Source organism: Eurosta solidaginis, chromosome 2, assembly GCF_040869045.1.
Source record: "Eurosta solidaginis isolate ZX-2024a chromosome 2, ASM4086904v1, whole genome shotgun sequence".
Taxonomy (NCBI): domain Eukaryota; kingdom Metazoa; phylum Arthropoda; class Insecta; order Diptera; family Tephritidae; genus Eurosta; species Eurosta solidaginis.
The window spans coordinates 288,782,615-288,803,946 of NC_090320.1; the positions used below are offsets into that span (position 1 = coordinate 288,782,615).

A 21,332-nucleotide genomic window follows, 5' to 3' on the forward strand; every position below is an offset into this window, starting at 1 on the left:
CCTGAGCCCAAATCCTATCGAAAAATCGATGGCGCGATATCGGTTAATAAATCGACCCAGTCTAAGTTCATAAAAAATAAATTATGTATTTCAACTCACCTATCCTCCATGCGAGGTCGTCGTCCTAATAAAGCATAAACTGCACTTTGTTGACGCACCTCCTCCCAATAGAGAAAATCACCATGACCGCTTGTTTCACTTGACAATTTCAAACGATTCGCTCTTTGACGTCCAAGCGTAGTTTGTATACGTCCTAATATGCCACGACTCCAAGTATCGACAGCTTGTATATAAATTAAGAATATAAATAAAATAACACCGAAAAACAAAACTTCGGGTCGTAATATATAGAGGCGACATAATTTCCATATATACGCCAATGGTGAATTAATGAACGATAAGCCCACAGCGAATTTTGATAGAATCTTCATGTGAGAAACGTAGGCCTGATAGAAGACTCTATCCTCCAGCTCGTCATCCATGTGTTGTAAAAGGCTTCTCGCTGATTGGTGATAGAATAATCGAATATTTTTAGATTTTACAATTTTTGTTTTTTGTCCCTTTTATGATATTAGGCAGCTTTTTTTTTATTTGTTTAAATGTTCGGAACAGCTGATTTTTGGCGTTTTATAGAAAAATTTGTTTTTTTTTTTTCACTGGGGATAAAACATATTTTATTATTATAAGGCCCACTTGCAGAAAGGCAGGTTATTTTTTAAACGGTTTTATTTAGCTTGACTTGACAGGCTGGCCGGCACGAATTTTGGATCGAAATATTTCAAAAAAATCGTATTTGTGGTCCGATGTTTTTCATATTTGGAACACATAATACATACATGAATAGAAAGCGACCTATGAAAAAAATCGGCGCTAGGTGGCGCAAGGATCGAGATATTCAAAAAATCGTATTTGTGGTCTGATTTGGCTCATATTTGGGAAAAATAATACGTACAAGATTAGAAAGAGACCTATGAAAAAATAGCCGCTAGGTGGCGCAAGGATTGGGATATTCAAAAAAATCGTATTTGTCGTCCGATTTGGCTCATATTTGGAACACACAATATATAAAAGAATAAAAAACGGCTTGTGAAAAAATCGCCGATAGGTGGCGCAAGGATCGAGATATTCCAAAAATCGTATTTGTGGTCCGATTTGGCTCATATTTGGATCCGATACGGTAGAAGTGATTATGTATTCAGGACTTAGATTGTAACAAATTGCCAGGAAAGAGTCCTTGTAATAATGATTCGCTAAATGAACTAAATAGAACGAGAAATAATAGGCAATTAAATAAAGACTAAAAACTTGAAAATAAAATAATTAACAAAAATTTTCCAGTTAACCGGTTTAATGAAAATAATACTTACATGAAGTAATAATACTAAAAGCTAGGAAATAATTAGGTAGGTCCTAGGTACTAGTCAACACACTCCTCATGTTGTTGTTGTTGTAGTAATGCTCGTCCCACCTAATAGCCGCGACCGATCACAAATTGTCATCAATATCCTCTAACGGGAGTCCAAGGAAACTTGCCGTTTCAACAGGGGTGGTCCATAAGGAAAGGGGTGTTAGAGGCGTTGGTTCCACATAACAATTAAAGAGATGGTTGGTGTCATGTGGGGACACATTGCAAGCGGGGCATACATTTTGTATGTCGGGGTTGATTAAATTAGATTAGATTAGATTATTTATTTATTACGGCCATAAGCCTAATTCGTAAATTTGAAAATATTACAGTTTTTTATCTTATAGCTAAGGTTTTTACAATATTCATATAATTTTGTTTTAAATACTGTTATTTGGTTGCAACTTTTTATATCCATAGGCAGTTCATTGTAACTTTTCAGACCCTTGTAGAAAATGTTCTGTTGATCAATTTCAGTTCTAAAAAACGGCAATTTGAAATTATGTTTGCTCCTCGTATTTATGCTGCGAGTTTGCTCAACTAATGCTATATTTTTATTTAAATACTCAGGTACATTTCCATGTTTAATATTAAATATGAATTTCATGGAGTGGAAAAAAATCTTTTGTTTCACACTTAACCAGTCTAAAGTCTTCAACATGTCAGCCGTTCGTGTATCTCTAGGTTTCTGAAGAATAAATCTCATGCATCTATTTTGAAGCTTTTGGAGCTTGTCTACTTCTTTATCCGATACTATCAATAAAATGGACGGGCAGTACACGAAGTGCGGTTCTATAACTGATTTATATAAGATTATTTTGTACTTTTTCTGAATGAATTTCGTTGTTCTCTGCATCACTCCTATTTTATTAGCAACTTTTTTAATTGTATAATTTATATGATCTTCAAATTTGAGTTTATTATCAATTATTATTCCTAAGTATTTTATACTGTTAACACTTTGTATGATTTAATCATTTATTTTTAGCTCGGCTATATCCTCCTCATTGATATTCCTCCTTGTTATTATCATATATTTAGTTTTATTTATGTTTAGTTTCAGTCTATTACCACACAACCATTTATACAAGTTATTTATTTCATGTTGCATTTTGGCGAGTGCAGTATTAATATTATTTTCACTTATCATAATTAATGCATCATCCGCAAAAAGTCTAATTTCACAACCTTCCATAGCATTGACTATGTCATTTATGTATATAAGAAATGATATAGGTGCCAATACTGAGCCTTGAGGTAACCCTATGGGTACCTCTAATTCATCCGACGTCACAGCATTTAGGTAAGAGTTTAACCTGTTACAGTATCCAGAACGAAGTTGAGCAAGAGTGACACGCGTTTCCCTGGGGAGTATGCGTTCCTCTTCTGCGAGTTCTGGATATTTTTCTTCAAGTACTGGATTCACCGGGCAATTCCCGACATAAAGGTCCGACGCCTGTCTATGGAGTTCACCAAGGACCTGCTTGTGTTTTTTCGCTTCATACGGCTGGGTTCTCAGGTGCCGTATTTCCTCAAAATGCTTACGGAGATGACTCCTTAGGCCCCTAGGCGGTGCTGGTTCGTCAATCAGATGTCTGTTGGGATGCCCAGGTTTCTGGGTATTCAACAGAAACTGTTTGGTCAGCATCTCATTTCTCTCCCTGATGGGGAGTATTCTGGCCTCATTATGCAGATGGTGTTCTGGGGACATAAGAAGACAGCCCGTGGCGATTCTGAGAGCAGTATTTTGGCAGGCCTGTAGTTTCTTCCAGTGGGTGGTTTTTAGGCTTGGCGACCATATGGGTGACGCGTAGCACGTAATCGGCTGGCTAATTGCTTTGTATGTGGTCAAGAGCGTTTCTTTATCTTTTCCCCAGGTACTGCCAGCAAGGGATTTGAGGATTTTATTACGGCTCTGAATTCTTGGAACACACTCCTCATCAATCTAGGTCGTTGATCAGGCAGTTAAATAAAAGCGTTGGACGCGTCAGACGAGGCTCTGGCGACCCCAAGCTCCTCATGGAACTTGGGGGTGGGCAGGGAGGGATGGCCTGAAGGTTTAATAATGCCATATAAATCGTTCCCGAGATGGTCGGGCTAGCACCTTTATGACTGTGTACTATCGGAGCGTACCGGATCTGTATCCGACAAAGGACCATCACATCGATAACATTCCCCAAAGCCTTCGTGGAGTAACCTTATCGCTACAACAACAACAACAGCTGTCAAGGCAGAAAAGTGTTCTGCACAAAAATACTATGAATTCCACCCTCGGTTATGGAGGGACCCGCTTTTTCCGATTATTTGTTAACATCTTTTGAGCGAGTTAAAATTTTTATTTTCCGCCAAAACGCGTCTTTGGACAGCTCTCCCGCGTTTTAGCAGTATTAGCAGTCGACCCCTGTTCTAGACTATTACCAAAAGACCTTGTCATATTCCGTAGATATCCCAAAAGATCTAAGCTGATAGAATCATAGATAGATAGATTAATAGAAATTGATAGATATTTGAAAAGCGATATTAAGAAAGCCGATTCCTAAAAATCGATAAAGCTGCATAAGGTAACGTTAAGCTTATCAAATAATCTAGGAACTCAGTTGAATAATAAACGAAATTGTAAGCTCATACAATTGTTAAGATAAATACGTCAGATATTTTTGTAATTATTGATATTTTTAAATACATATATGCAATAAGACGCATTCCAATGCCAGAGGTGATTTCATTCGATAAAATATTTTTTTTTTTGCAATATTTTAACACGCGCATATTACCGATTATCTAGCAGGCTGTCAGTTATCACTTTTGATGGCTTGCTGACCATCCTGCTGCTTAGCATGAATGAGGAAGGGAACAAAGCCTAGCAAAAAGGTAAGTCAATATCAACATACTTCCTCCAAGTAGGTTATTGTAAAAGAAGACGTCAAGGAGAACAAAAATAACACTGGATGACGGAAAATCGTTCCTAAACACATTAGACTCCCAGCTACTTTAATTCATATTCTCCAACAATACTTCAAACAATACAAATTGTATTAAATACCAAATTGATTTAAGGGGTTTGGTAACGCAACCATTTCAGAAGGTTTCCAGCGCAATTCATAACTTCTCTTCTAACCCAATTTTCATCTCACCTACCTGTGGCGAATCCTGTTTCTTTAGCTGCCGAGGTTCTGACGACCCCAAGTTCCTCATGTATGTATGTAGTGGGATGGAAGCGCGGTATGGCCTAGAAGGGTCCATGTGGTCATACTAAATCTGTCCCGAGATGGCCGGGCTAGCACTTAGCTCTGTTCATCGTTTGGTGAACTTTTTGGTATTTTTATTATATCACACAGGCTGCTCTAAAAATTGGTTTCGCTTTAAACTTGAGGCTTGTTGTTGTTGTTGTTGTAGCAGTGCTTCGCCCCACCTAACAGACGCGACCGATCACAAACTGTCATCAATATCCTCTAACGGGAGTCCAAGGAAACTTGCTGTTTCAACAGGGGTGGACCATAGGGAAAGGGGTGTTAGAGGCGTTGGTTCCACATTACAATTAAAGAGATGGTTGGTGTCATGTGGGGACACATTGCAAGCGGGGCATACATTTTGTATGTCGGGGTTGATTCTGGATATGTAAGAGTTTAACCTGTTACAGTATCCAGAACGAAGTTGAGCCAGAGTGACACGCGTTTCCCTGGGGAGTATGCGTTCCTCTTCCGCAAGTTTTGGATACTTTACTTTGAGTACTGGGTTCACCGGGCAATTCCCGGCATAAAGGTCCGACGCCTGTATGTGGAGTACACCAAGGACCTGCTTGTGTTTTTTCGCTTCATACGGCTGTGTTCTCAGATGCCGTATTTCCTCAAAATGCTTACGGAGATGACTCCTTAAGCCCCTAGGCGGTGCTGGCTCGTCAATCAGATGTCTGTTGGGATGCCCAGGTTTCTGGGTATTCAACAGGAACTGTTTGGTCAGCATCTCGTTTCTTTCCCTGATGGGGAGTATTCTCGCCTCATTATGTAGATGGTGTTCTGGGGACATAAGAAGACAGCCCGTTGCAATTCTGAGAGCAGTATTTTGGCAGGCCTGTAGCTTCTTCCAGTGGGTAATTTTTAGGCTTGGCGACCATATGGGTGACGCGTAGCACGTAATCGGCTGGCTAATTGCTTTGTATGTAGTCATGAGCGTTTCTTTATCTTTTCCCCAGGTACTGCCAGCAAGGGATTTGAGGATTTTGTTACGGCTCTGAATTCTCGGAACAATTGCGGCTGCGTGCTCACCAAAATGTAGATCCTGATCAAACGTCACACCCAAGATTTTGGGGTGTAGGACAGTCGGTAGCGTAGAGCCATCGACGTGGATGTTCAAAATGGTCGACATTTGGGACGTCCATGTTGTAAATAAGGTCGCGGAAGATTTAGTCGGTGATAATGCCAGGTTTCGCGAGGCGAAAAAACTGGAGAGATCAGGGAGGTAGCCGTTTATTTTATTGCATAGCTCATCGATCTGTGGGCCTGGGCCTGTGGCCATTACTGTGCAGTCATCGGCGTAGGAAACGATTGTGACTCCTTCCGGTGGTGAAGGTAGTTTAGATATGTAGAAATTAAACAAAAGTGGGGATAGGACACCACCCTGTGGCACCCCTTGTTTAATTCTCCTTGGCTTTGATGTTTCGTTTCTAAATAGCACCGATGCCTGCCGACCACTTGAGGCTTCGTCTATCACTGTGCCAAGCACCGTCTTTTAAACTGCAAGAGGGAACAAACGCCATAGTCCAACGCTGTTGAAACTACGAGATTACTTGGAATTATGCTATTTTCTTGTGATCTTTCTTTATGTAGAACATTCATTGCAAGTGCGAAGTCAGCGAATAGTTTTTTGTAACAAATGAGGCTACACTAAAATGAGTCCTTCATCGGGAAAACCGGCAGTCTAGCCTTTTAACCTGGCTAGCACAATCTGGCCCTCAGCCTCCCCCAGCGGGTTAGGGGGTTAGAATATACACGCGGTAGGTATGCCTGTCGTAAGAGACGACTAAAATACCAGATTCAAGGGGCTGTGTAACGCAACCCTTTCAGGTTGCCAGCGCAATTTATAGCTTCTCCAAACACAATTGTCAGCCCCACCTATCGGTGGCGATCCCGTTTCACTAACAGACGAGGCTCTGGCGACCAAGAGCTCCTCATGGAACTTGGGGGGGGGGGGGGGGGAGGGAGGCAGGGCCTGAAGGAATTTGGCAATATAAATCGTTCCGGATATGGTCGGGCTAGCACCTTAATGATACTGTGTTACCGGAGCGTACCGGACCTGTATCCGGCAAAGAACCATCACATCGATAACACTCCCAAAACCCTTCGGGGAGTAACCTTATCGCTACAACAACAACAGGCACTCAGCCTCATCCTCGATGAGTCGGCAAAGTCCTATGCCGATAAATATCCATAGAAAATCGCTCTCAGAGTCCAATACCTGGAACTGCCAGGTGAAAAAAAGCAAACTTCCGTGGGAGACGCGCGTTGCTTTGGCATTACTTTGTCCTGGATACTGCAATAGGTTTTACTTATAAGGCAGCAGGAACACTTGGCCTATGGATTGATCCGAGGAGAAAGTAGATAGATATGCCCTTCTCTACTTTGTTACATAAAACTAATTCGAAAATCTTGACCACTAAATTGTCATGAGACTTGAAGCCCGTATATGCTGGTTTCCCTACACATCGAAAGCAGTAAAGTAACGTATGTCACTGTTCATCAAATCTTTCACAAGTTTCTTTTGTTTTTTGCAATTTGCGAAGTCGTCTTCATTGCCGCAATGTGGGCAGCTAACCAAACTGGGAACACTTCATACCAGTAAGACAATTTTCTTCTATTGTTGTTGCTGTTTGCTTTTACCACACATTGCCTTCGTTTTTCAACCAATAGTGCGTATCCGAAATGGCATGCATTGAAACAAATTTACATACAAGTATATACTATACAAATATATCACTCGTTCTTTCCCGCAATTGCTCCACTTCCACCGGTGTCAATGTTGTTGCGTGCCAAATAAGCAAAAATATATTCACTATTTCACAGATCTTTTTGTTGTTACTTCATAATTTTCTTTATTCAAATATCGCACTGCTAAACAAATCCACTTTTTTTTTTTGGTTATTGATCAATCAAGACAATTAACTTCGTAAAGGGGATGGTAATCACTTTTTAATTGAATTCGCAGTTAAAGTGCAAAATTCTTAAACACAGCGCAGCTATGTTATGAAATGCAAACCCCAAAAAGTGCATTGCTCTTGTTTTATTTTGGTTTGCCGATGTTCGGTCGTTTCTTTGAATTTTCAGCACCGTTTTCTCAATGCCCGTATTGCAATTTTGTTATTCTCATTCTTACTTTTCACAAATAATAAAATTTAATATTTTCTTAGGTGCTGACTTTTTGCACCTCACTTATTTTCACTTGTTCACACTAACAAAATTTATCGACGACTGAAAATAGCAGACAAAACACGAGCCCCAACTCGCCCCACAATGGCCCCAAATAACGGCAAATTGTCACAAAACAAACAAAGCGAGCAGAAACGGAACGAATGGAAATGAATATGACAGCAGCGAGTAAAGTTGCCATCTCGTTTTTAAATGAGTGTGGTTAGGGTGTGGTGAATGAAGAGCTGGATGTGGTGAAAATGTTTTTACTTAGTGATGCGCCATTACGCAAAAAATCAGACATGGGAAGTAAAACAGTAAGAGTTTGACGGCCCTCATAATCCAGTCATGAATTTTAAAGTAGTAGGAAGGGAACATTAATGTGCGGAAAAGAGCCAAACTCGATATATCTCCACAGTGGAAACGGGGAAATGAAAGAAAATAGATGAAAAAATAGAGGAAATGAGAAGAAAAAGAAGAGGAAGTTGGAGGGAAGTCGGAAAAGTATTGCCCTGTTGAGGAAGATAGAGAGTGATAGTATAAGTAAATATAAGGGACCATGGTTCATGGATCCGTGGATGTCCAATGTACCATATACGACATTTGCCGACGATTTGGTTATTGACACTGCCAAACCTCGGGAGGTGAAAGCATTTCCTTGCGATCTGGACACCGCGTTATAAGGCAAAAAAAATATAAAATAAAAACTGGATATTTTTCAGGATAAACGTTGTCTGTTCTCCTAATAAATTAAAATTTTGTCGGTTATAACGTTATTCGCGATTAGTCATCAACTATTCGACCGCCATGCGTTAACAGCCACTTAAAGGTCAAGATCGCAAAGCAAAGTAGTATAAGCAAAGAAGCGACAGCCTTTGAAAGAAGTAAGGGTTTTGATCTTAAGGATTAATGGGTAGTGGGAAAACATCAAAGGTTTAACTGGCCGGTCTGTGAGTACCTCGCATTGATTGAATGAGTCCATAGTGTTACCAAAATTTTGTCTAATGATCAAACTAAACAACTGGGATCTATGTTATAAAATGACTTCGTCCTCTTGGCGAATGCTAGAAGCTTTCTCGGACCTAAGCCACTTGCTGCTTATGATAGCTGTATCACTCCTACTAGCTGGAGTCTTGACCTCGCGAGCGCATGACACGAGCACAAAACCTGCAACATGGTTCCTCTTCCGCTATCACTAAATAGGCCTAATTTGAAAGCATGTGAAGCTAGAAGGTAGTGCCCAGTCTGTATACTCGTCAGGTCTACATTCCTCTTTCTTTGATGATTAAAGCTGGAGACATTGGTGCTTTATCGGTAACCTTTTAACAGCTGATTCGACCAACCTTATGAGAATCAATGCAATCGATTATTGGTGCCGCTAAGGTCGTAACCGTATCGTAGCCAACCAATTGGGGTTTGGTTTACCGTCGTAACGATAAACAGCTAATTACGTTAGGGATACGGATGCAGCGATACGACGTACGGCACCAATGACTCCGGCTTAAAGTAACTTGTATTAGTCTTTAGTTAGTTGTTAGACCTGCAGACCAGACTGTACTTAGTAAAACCCTATCTATTTAGCTGCAAGTACTGTCGGCAAATTCTTTTTTCAGCGTTAAGCGACAAAGTAATTAGAGCGAAATCTGGTTTATCTAAAGCTTTACAACTTACAATTCTCCCATATTGGAACAGCATTGGTATAAACTTATATTGAGATTGGCGGCACCGCTGTGAAAGCTTCTGAATCACATTTTTGAAAGTTTTCTTCACTGCTGGACGGATGGTGACTAGGTATTATAAACGAATTTATACCAATATCATTATAAAAAGGAGAAATTTCTATATTTCATAGCTAGCTATAAAATAATTAGGTGGGACCTAGGTACTAGACATCACACTCCTCATCAGCCTAGGGCGCTGATTAGACAAATAAAAGCGTTGGACGCGTCAAATATTGATAGTCATAAGTAAGACCAACTGAACCTTAATCACGTTATGTTACGCCTCACATTTTTAGAAATTTCACGCGGCCAACGCTTTTATTTAATTGTCTGATCAACGCCCTAGATTGATGAGGAGTGTGGTGACTAGAACCTAGGACCTACCTAGCGATTTTTTAGCTTTTAGTATTATTATTACTTAATGTCAGTTTGTTTTTAATAAAACCGTTTAACATATAAACATTTGTTTAATTATTTTATTTTAAAGTTTTTAGTCTTTATTTAATTTTCTTATAATCTAAGTCCTCAATACATAATCCTTCTAAAAACTTTACTCGACTCAGCGCCACGTATGCTTGTCCATCCTCGAACTCCAAAGTATTTTGATGTCACTTCTACCGGACTGTTCCAAATCGGACCACAAATACGAGTATTTTTAATATCTCGATCCTTGCCGCACCTAGCGGGATTGTTTTTAAAGCCATTTCTATTTGTGTATGTAATAAAATAAAAAATAAATGTAAGGCGCGATAACCTCCGAAGAGATTTTAGGCCCAGCTTTTCTTCCTATTTGTATCATGCTCCTTTTAATTTATCCTAGAAATTGGCGGGACGGGACCTACTTGTTTTATGCCGACTCCGAACGGCATCTGCAAGGCAGATGAGTTTTCACTGAGAGCTTTTCATGGAAGAAATACACTCGGAGTCCTTGCCAAGCACTGCCGAGAGGCGACCCGCTTAGAAACATTTTCTTCTAATTGAAAAATCATGTTTTTAAAATTTTTGATGTTGCTTTGCCCGGGGTGTGAACCCAGGATCCTCGGTGTGGTAGGCGGAGCACGCTACCATCACACCACGGCGGCCGCCAATATGTGTATGTAATATGTGTTCCAAATATGAGCCAAATCGGACCACAAATGCGATTTTTTGAAATGTTTCGACCCATGCGCCACCTATCGGAGTTTTTTCTTATTATTGCATTGTCATCGGGTTCTGAACTATATTCTAAGTTTCAAGCTTGTAGGTTATCGAGCAGTTACTTAAATTTCAATTACAGAATTCTGTTCGCTACACAGAGTAACTAAATAAAACCGTTTAAAAACTGGTGGGCCATTTAATATTTTTGTTGCCTTAGTAATCCGTAAGGCAAATGAATTTTCACTAGGAAGCTTTTTACCGCAGAAATACACTTGGAGTTTTTGCCAAATCATTGCCGAAGGGCGACCATGCTAGAAAAAATTTTTTTTATTACTTTTTAAATATAAACGAGCTCTAGGCCAAATATTTGTATCAGTCTGAAGTCATCATCAGGACTAGGTACGAAAAGAACAAACATACATACTAAAATCATATTGAAGAAACTTTTCTAAACTTTCGGAACAGGAAAAGCTATCGAAGTTTGGACAGCATTTTTTACAATGATAAATAAACGGGCATTTGAACTGACCAGTCTATAACTACCGAAACGATAGAGAAGTTTTTGGTCTAAAAAAATGCGGTGGTGCGCCTATTTTAAAATTTTGTTAATTATTCCAATTTTTTGTTTGAATAATACTGTGTGACAAAAAATGAAATTGTATATACTTGTTGCGGTGGCCGCCGTGGTGTGGTGGCAGCGTGCTCCGCCTACCACACCGAAGATTCTGGGTTCGAGTTCCGGGCAAAGCGACATTAAAACCTTAGACTCTAGCTTTTTCAATTAGAAAACAATGTTTTCTAAGCGGAGTGATTTGGCAAACACTTCGAGTTTATTTCTGCGATGAACATCTTCTCACTGAAAATTCATCTGGCTTGTAGATGCCGTTTAGAGTCGACGTAAAACATGTACATATGTAACGTCCCGCAAACTTGTAGAAAAAATTAAAAGGAACACGGCGCAAATTGGAAGAGAAGCTCGGTCTAAAATCTCTTCGGAGGTTATCGCGCCTTGTATTTTTTGTTTTGCGGGACATGCAACAAGTTAGAGGTCTAGTAGAGTTCAATAATCCCTTAAAAATCTTTTCTCAAAAGTTCATTCATATATTGGCCTAGACCTTTTTTTCTAGTCTACTGGGAAAACTTATATGGAGCATTCCACGGTTGGTACGGAACAAATCGTACGCATTTTTTCAGTTGTCGGCCTCAACTATAGGCATACTATAATCTTTTCAGACAAACTATTTAGTGCATCAATATTATATTATACATTTTTTATACAAATAGAAACCTGCTTTTGAAATTTTTGTATGTGAAATATGTATATTCGCAATAATGAGAGCAATTCGAAAATCGGCGAACATTAACGATTTTCCATGGACTGGTCGTTTAGCAAATTTTCAATTAAGCTTGCCTTAGTTGCTAATATTTTGCACAACACTACATGTTGATTGGTAGTATTTATAATTGGTAGGCCTCTTTAAATGCATTTGTATTATAGGTATACGTACATATGTCATATACATAAATATGTACATATGTATATAAAATGCAAGGTATCTGACCGTGAAGAATACGATAGGTACAAATAACTACACATCGTTAGCTTAATGTGAAAATGTGCCAAGTTACTTTTTACGAATTTTACAGGAGACGAAAAAAACTGAATAATTTTTGAAATAACCATTTTTTTTCAAAACTGTGGATGAGGAGACCTTAGTTGCAATACTTTTGAGTGTAGAAGCTTTGAAAAAGATAAATAAAAGTCATGTATGCTAACCCAGCAGCTATTTTATGACTTAGCACAATTTCCGCACTCAAAACAAATTTTTTCTCCTGACTTAGCACTTTTTACTCAATATGTTTTCCCATCACTCCTCCCCTTTAATGATTGAAATATAACACTAAAACCATAGGCGGATCTACCTAATGGCTTTTTGGGCTACAGCCCAGGGCCCCGTGGATGCGAAGGTCCCCCAGCCACCAATAAAAATAAAACACGAATGCCACACAAGACGCACTGATATTTTACTACCACACTCACATTATTTTACTACTACAAACACTAGACCGCCAGAACCGTGTAAACGGGATTTCCTGATTGGAAACACATAGGAACGTCTTTAGAAAATCACGAAAATTCTAATGAACATAAAATTTCTATGTTAGCTTGGCTGACACGAAAAGAAAATAAGTTTGTTGTAGATAAGCAGCTCCAGGATCAATCAAAGAAAGGAACAGAGTACTATCATAATGTCATGAAACGGGTTATTGCAGTAATAAAATTTTTGAGTATAAGAGGCTTAGTATTTAGAGGTTCCGAAGAAGTATTTGGCTCACCACATAATCGTAATTTAATGGAGCTCTGCATCTATTGGCAGAGTTTGACCCATTCATTGGGGGACATATTGAACAACGAGGGCTGCGACCGAAATCGACAATATCGTACTTATCAAAACAGGATATGAGGAAGTTGGTGATAGTATGGGCAAAGAGATAGTGAAACAAATTATAAATCAAATAAATAACGACGACACAAAGTATTATTCAATCGTGATGGATTCAACTCCAGATCTGTCTCACAATGACCAACTTGCTATTGTATTACGATACTGTTTTCAGGGAAATGTGTACGAAAGATGTGTCTCGTTCATCAAAATTAGTAGTCATACTGGTTTACACTTATTTAATAATCTACAAGACTTTTTAGAAAAATATGGGCTGATACTGGATAATTGTAGGGGACAGTCTTATGACAACGCAGCCAATATGTCGGGTCAGTATAAAGGTGTCCAAGCATTAATTAAACAAAAAAATAAAAGTGCGGATTATGTACCATGTGCTGCACATTCCCTTGACCTAGTTGGTGAAGAATGTGTTAAAGTTGCAATTTTAAAAACTTTTAGTGAAAATGAAGATTAGAAAGCTGATTTCAGAAAAGAGGCACGACATTTATTTAATAAACTGGCGAAACTATCATTTGCAATTTTGATCACATTTTGGGAAGAAATTTTGGAGAGATTTCATGTAGTAAATAAAAAAATACAGAGCCCTGGCTTAAATATTTGCGAAGGCAATAAATTAATTGTTTCTTTGAAAGAGTTCGTGTAAAACATAAGATAGCATTCAGATCAGAAGCTAAAAGAGTACAAAGAGAAAGCTAAAAAATTAAGTACTAGTGTGGAAATAAATTACAGCGACGTTTACAAGGCACAAATTACTTCAAAAGTTGCAGATAAGTCTACAGCTAAAGTCTCAGTGTGCGGCGCAGGAAAATTTAAAAGAGACACGCTAAACGTTGTATTGGATAAGTTGATTATGGATTTAAATGAAAGGGGTCAAGTCTATGAGACAACCAGCACAAAATTAATTTTTTTAATGGATTTGCAGAATAAAAACCAGGAAAGCGTGGATCTGGAATGCATTAAATTAAAATAATATTTACCACAATCTAAATCAGACTGTTACACCTCTTGCAGTGAAACTTATAAGCTTATCTATGAAAAGGAACTTGTTGGCGTATTTCCTAATTGTTACACCATTTAAAAAAATTTTTTGACGTTGTGCATCACCAGCTGCGAAGCGGAGCGCTCTTTCTCCAGGATGTCATATATTGAAAATAAGTATAGGGCAACAATGTCGAAGATCGACTTAATTATTTATCTCCTCTTTCTATATATTGTGATCTAACAAAGGATTTAGCAGTTGATGAGCAAATGAAGGAATTCGCTACACGAAAATGCAGAAAGGTTGATTTGTAATTTAATATTCTTTATTGTCACGAGTACCATTAACGAGTACGAGTAACATTAGCCCAGGGCCCCACAATGTAACGATCCGCCCCTGACGAAAACTATATATTTCACAAAAAATACTATTTATTTGCCAAACTATTTCTAATGGTTCTGAACTGGACTCTTTAGCCGGATGGTGCGCAGACAATAATTTATATTTAAATTCAAACAAATGCTGTATTGTGTCTTTTTCCATAAAAACAACTACTTTATCTACAAACTAAATGCTAAATCTCTTAATCGTTGTCAAGAGAGTAAAGACTTGGGTGTAATTTTTGACTCAAAACTCTCTTTTTCTAGTCACATTGACTTCGTTGTTTCAAAATTTGTTGCAATGGTTGGGTTCAGTAGTGACTTTAAGGATCCTATGACGTCGAAGGCACTTAATATATCCGTGGTTAGAAGTCATCTTGAATATGCTCAATAATATGGAATACTTTCTATGAATATAACTCCTATAAAAGAGAGTTCAAAATTTTTTTACAAAAATTGCTTTACGCGTGCTTCACTGACCAGACGGCCTCCCGTCATATACCAGCAGGCGTAAATTGCTTGGTCTTCAGGCTTTGTATGACAGAAGAACTTTAATCTTACTCGTGCTTGCCTATAATTAAATAAACGTTAGCACGAATTGCTCTGATTTATCTTATTTGTTTATTCCATATATTCCAGTGCGTGATCTTCGGTATAATAGATTATTTATCTAAATAACTAATATAACGTATTATGCTATGAATGAACCTATAACTAGGGCTATACATCTAGCAAATCGATTCAGCAGTGTTCTTAATTTAATAACAGCTTATATAAGTTTAAGCTTGAATTTTTTCTATTTTTAACTAGTCTGTAACAAAGCATCTAGTTATCGACATGTAAGAATTGATGTTGATTATGGTCAGCGCAAAGCATTTATCAAACACCAAAGGTATGTCTCAATTGGGTGAATCCAATTTAAAAGGGGTTGTGTAGGCAACCCTCTCAAAGGGGTTGCCAGCCCAATATATAGCTTCTCCAACCCGATTGCCAACCTCACCTACCCGTGGCGAATTCTGTTTCATTGACAGCCGAGGCTCTGGCGACCCCAAGTTCCTCATGGAACTAGGGGGTGGGGAGGACGGGATGGTCTAGAAGGTTTAATGTGGTCATATAAATCGTTCCCGAGATGGTCGGACCAGTACCTTAATAGTGCTTTGTTACCGGAACGTACCGGATCTATATGCGGAAAAGGAACGTCAAAATCGGCCTCCGGGGAGTGCCTTTATCGTTAATACAACAACAACAAAGCATGTACTTTTAGGCTGAATGAATTAAATAAGTAAATAAAATGCGCGCACAAAGAAATGACTAGTAATTCAGATTGATATTATTGATTTATTGTTGACTAGAAGACCCGGCAGACGTTGTCCTGCCCTAAATTTGGCCAATCTGCATACATTTTAATAAGCTTTTTCCGTCTGACCACATTTTGGCCTATATCCCGAGACCATAGTCACCCAGGGGTATGAAAATTACCCTCTAATAAAGCACTCATCAACAGCTTACATTTGATATCCACATTTTATAAACACATTTTAGGGGTACCCGGGTCCTCGTTTTCGCCTATATCTCGAGACCCTAGTCACTCAGGGGTATGAAAATTACCCTCTACTAAAGCTCTCATCAACAGCTTTCATTCGATATCAATATTCTATAAACATATTCTAAGTGTACCCGGGTCCACTTTTTGGCATATAGTTCGAGACCCTAGTCACCCAAGGGTATGAAAATTACCCTCTACTAAAGCACTCATCAACAGCTTTAATCTGATATCAATATTCTATAAGCAGATTCTAGGGGTACCCGGGTTCACTTTTTGGCCTATATCTCGAGACCCTAGTCACCCAGGGATATGAAAATTACCCTCTAATAAAGCACTCATCAACAGCTTTCATTTGATATCCACATTCTATAAACACATTCTAGGGGTACCGGGGTCCACGTTTTGGCCTATATCTCGAGACCCTAGTTACCCAGGGGTATGAGAATTACCCTCTACTAAAGCACTCATCAACAGCTTTAATCTAATATCAATATTCTATAAACAGATTCTAGGGGTACCCGGGTCCACTTTTTGGCCTATAGCTCGAGACCCTAGTCACCCAGGGGTATGAAAATTACCCCCTACTAAAGCACTCGTCAACAGCTTTCATCTGATAGCCATATTCTATACACACATTCTAGGGGTACCCAGGTCCACGTTTTGGCCTATATCTCGAGACCCGAGTCACCCAGGGGTATGAAAATTACCCTCTACTAAAGCACTCATCACGAGCTTTCATTTGATATGCATATTCTAGGGGTACCCGGGTCCACGTTTTGGCCTATATCTCGGGACCCTAGTCACCCAGGGGTATGAAAATTACCCTCTACTAAAGCACTCACCAACAGCTTTTATTTGATATCCATATTCTATAAACACACCCTATTGGTACCCGGGTCCACGTTTTGGCCAATATCTCGAGACCCTAGTCACCCAGGGGTATGAAAATTACCATCTACTAAAGCACTCATCAACAGCTTTTATTTGATATCCATATTCTATAAACACACCCTAGGGGTACCCGGGTCCACGTTTTGGCCTATATCTCGAGACCCTAGTCACCCAGGGGTATGAAAATTACCCTCTACTAAAGCACTCATCAACAGCTTTCATATGATATCCATATTCTATAAACACACTCTAGGGGTACCCGGGTCCACGTTTTGGCCTATATCTCGAGGAAATATGCTGTTTTGAGTATTTTCCCGGCAAGTATTCGAATTTCTCTCACCTTTTAAACCTTCCCTAGACCTCCACGAATAATTCAAGACCAAGATAAGATAAATCCGTTCAGCCGTTCTCGAGTTTTAGCGAGACTAACGAACAGCAATTCATTTTTATATATATAGACTGGTTGACTAAGCACATTTACACATCATTGCAAACAGCACGTAAAAATTGAAAATTGAAATATTTTTTCTTGTGATCGATGTATTTTGAATTCAGTTTTAAAACTGCATTAAAATACAATTTTTCAAAAAAGGTGACTTAGCACATTTTCACATTAAGCTAACGATATGTATATGTATGTACACATATGTGCGTTTGTATTATGCAATGCTTTTTGCTTTACTCTAGACACGCAGACGACATGTGCCGAGTACCTTTATGCAGATAATACAAATTAACATAATGTAGAAAAGTTCTGTTTATAGGTATTTAGTGTCACTTACGCTATGTATGTATTAGAGGTTTACGCCGATCACTATATCGGCGGCGGCGTGGGCGGCGCGCCGGTGTACGCCGGTGTTCTTGCTTTAAAACGCTTTTTTTATATTTAAAAAAATAATATCTAGGAAAGGTTTTGTTTGTATGTATTTAAGGGAATCAACGTATTGGCGATTTCGGAAAGATCCGGGGTGTTTGCCTCAAAGTCTCGCGGATCGTTCAAAAAATTTCAAGAGCAGCTCCTTGCGGAGGGACTGTCCTTCATTCACTTACTCCAGGGAGGCTCCGGTCTAAGGGACTGGTAATGCTGCGTCTGCCGAAAAAAATTGAGGTACTTAAAATGGTGACACTTTTGTCTGTATATCTCGTACAAAGCGTAGTTTCACCGAAGGAGATGTTCTGGTCTAACTTCTAATACTCGTTATCGACACGATTTCTTTCTTGCTGGTCACGCACAAAGTCGACTTACGGTTGCTATTAGTGGTCTTTTAATACTCATGGCATAGTTTTAACGATGAGCACCAACGCTGGCCTATTGTTAATGGCGCCAACGGGGCATCTAGTTTTTTCGGCTCTTTTAAGAGCTATAATTCCCGAAGTGCGAACAGAAGCAATCCTGTCCACCACCAGTCGCTACCACACATCTTGGCCATCATACAACATGCCAGTACAGAAGCTATAGAACTGTGACTTCGAACTCATACCTTCGTGAACGTCACTAGAAGCTCTATGTATAGCTCCGAAGACTTTCTAACGGATGTTTTTTTGTCGCGCTATACTGCCGAGCACTACTAGAGAAACACCTTGAAACGTTGGGGAGTGACTATTCGGCCAAGGATGCCGCCCTCGAAATCATAAGCAGTCCAAGTGGATATTATTACATAACTCATGGGTGAAAATAGTATAATCCTACATAATTTATATTTTACATGGACCCTGGATACCTTTTTTTTTTAAATGTAGACCAAAATTTGCAGATGTTTGTGTTCGAAACATTGATTTCAATAGTCTTCGCTAAACCAAAACGATATTTTAGAATGAAAGTCGACCGATTATAAGTTGAAAGATGTTAAGGTTATATGCTCAGTTCGAACTGTTGTTTGTCGGACTTTTGATACAAGAATTCATTATGAATAACCGCGTAGCTTCAGTTTTCAAACTAGTTCGACTGTCCACTATGTTAGAGTAGTAGCACACCCGGTCATTTGTTCGACTGTATGGGGAAAACTTTTGCTTCACCACTTTGAGTGTTTTTGCGAAGGACAAAGCCTCATCTTGTAAATATATGTGCCTACGTATTCACATATGTAACAGGAGCCGAAACGTGTAGGTGATATTTAAACTTGGTAGACAGGCTATATTCAAAGTGATTCACTCCAAAAGACTAGTTGGGATAGGGCCGCCAACTTTAGGAAATGTCAAAACGGGAGACTGGGGTGTTGAATGATTAAGTGTGAAAATCAAAATTAACACATCGGACGCTATTTTAAAGTTTCGCAAATAAAAAGCAGATGTTTGAATATAAGGCAAAGTGGTTTTTCAAACCCTTCTATCTTCAACTTAAGTATGAGGTGAGAATCATTTCAAAGGAGAGTTTAAACCCCTGGGACCTACTAAAGGTAAAAAAAATGAAACTACGCAGGCTCGAAAATTATTTTTTTGGGTATGCGTAGTGGAACTTTTTTCCTGAGCCCAAATCCTATCGAAAATTAATAAATCGACCCAGTCTAGTGTACATACTTATGTATGTATATAGCAATTCTATAGCACTATCCTTCCTTTCATGCCAACCACTTCTGCCTTTTCTACCTCTCTCCCTCCCTACATGCAATATCCCTTCCATAACTCCAAATATCACTAAATTTACTCCCTTTCCTATTTACCCTCTTCTTTTCCCCATACTACTTTCTCCGAGTATTTCGATATTGGGGCATCGTAGCACACTATGTGTTGGGGGACGGTTGGCAGTGTTCCCTCCAAAGACGGAAAAGATCATTCATATACACTCCTACTAGGCCGACATTCAAGGGGTTATGGTATGGTATATTAGAGGGTTTTATAAAGTTAAACATATCCACTAGTTGATAGTCACTGCACTTTCTAGGTTCGTTATAAACATAGAAAAGGCCTTAGAATACGTCCTGTGTGCCTTCGTCGACATTGGCGGCACAGAATATCACACTCTAGATAGTAAGCTGTCGTGGAAGCTCAATTTGAGGGAGAGGGCGCACAAAGGATCATACTTACCATGAACTTACTAAGAGTACAATGCCGCGTTGTTCGTTCTATTTAGTGCTTGTTTCGTAGAAAGTCACAACAAACAGAAAGTATATGAAGAAAATAGAGGAGGTATGCTGATATACCCAGGGTATAAAAGCGTCGTTTAGTATAGAACAAATATGAGTCAGTTCATTAGATGGCACTCAGTGCGGTACATTCTATTTGACCTCGACATAGGCCGCAGAGACAAGACATAAGATGGCCAACTATACTAACCATGAAATCATATACATCTACATACACACCTATTACCACTTGTTGTGTCCAAGTGGATATCGTCCCAATTTCAAAGCGTTACACGTACCATTACCTCCGACAATTTAATTTGCCAGGCATTGGAAGGACATAAGGCGCTAATAACGATGTTCAGGGCGGTGAATGAAGACGCTTCAGCCATAGTCGTAGGTCCACGAAGCCATCCACAAGGCAAAACCCTTTAAATCAGTGGTTAGCCATTGCGAATGTACTTATTTGTTATTCTTGAAAAATTAGCATCACAGATAATTCGCTCAGGACAGAGGGTAAATCATAGGTTTCCGGTTATAATAAAAGGCGTTTGGGCGAAGTATTAAAAGACAAGAGTTGCACATGATAAACCCGGCAAAAAAGGTGTGAAACGATGAGCGGCGCCGCATAATCTTTGATATATTAATTATATTAGACAAGGGGTCTGTATTCCATAGCAGAATTGTGCTCTCATTGCGTATGAGAAAGAGCAATCACTTTAAATTTTTGGATACCCATGTATTAGACTTACAAGGTTTCTCCTGTTTGTCTGTAAATAAAGATGGCTTGAGTCTTATGATACCCGGGCTTCGGGACACTGCCTTCTGACGTTACTTGCTTATAAATTAGGCATGGTCCATGAGAGTAGATGTAGGGGGTGCGAGTTGCTGGAATAAACGGTTGAGCACGTTCTGTGTTCGTATCTTACACGCGCGAGTTCAATGCTACTGCAGGGTCGTTGCTCAAGATATAATGAGACGCATATATATTTTGTGGGGAAACCAGTGGTGCCCTGTGCATGATTGAACAGTTTTTTATATGGAATCTTCGCTTTTCTTTTGCATTGAACGTACGAACCATATTAGCCACTGAGTATGTTTTTATAAAGTTACCACCTATTTGAATTAAAAAAACATGGTTCACGTTTCATTGGAGCACGAGGATTGTTTTCAAAATGGCAAAAACCATGGCGATACATTTTAACCTCTCTTACTTAAGGGCCAATTAATGGTGACTTATAACCATAACCAGATAAAACAGCTGATGGAACCTACCTTATGCAAATCAATGTAATCGATTAATGGTGCAATACCATAACACTAACGCCATAACCATACCATAGCC

At 39.1% G+C, this 21,332-nt stretch overlaps 1 protein-coding gene across 4 annotated transcripts in view; it reads right to left on the reverse strand.

Moving 5' to 3' along the window:
- The window catches only part of LOC137241133 (protein phosphatase 1L), an 83,509-nt gene that overhangs the window by 59,023 nt on the left and 3,154 nt on the right, over positions 1-21,332 (reverse strand). For 3 of the 4 annotated variants that reach the window (XM_067768410.1, XM_067768409.1, XM_067768408.1), the window contains one exon: positions 100-283. In XM_067768410.1, the coding sequence (XP_067624511.1) occupies positions 100-283 (184 nt within the window). Of the gene's footprint in view, positions 1-99; positions 657-21,332 lie in introns of those variants that run through there. The other variant, XM_067768407.1, reaches the window with a different exon arrangement.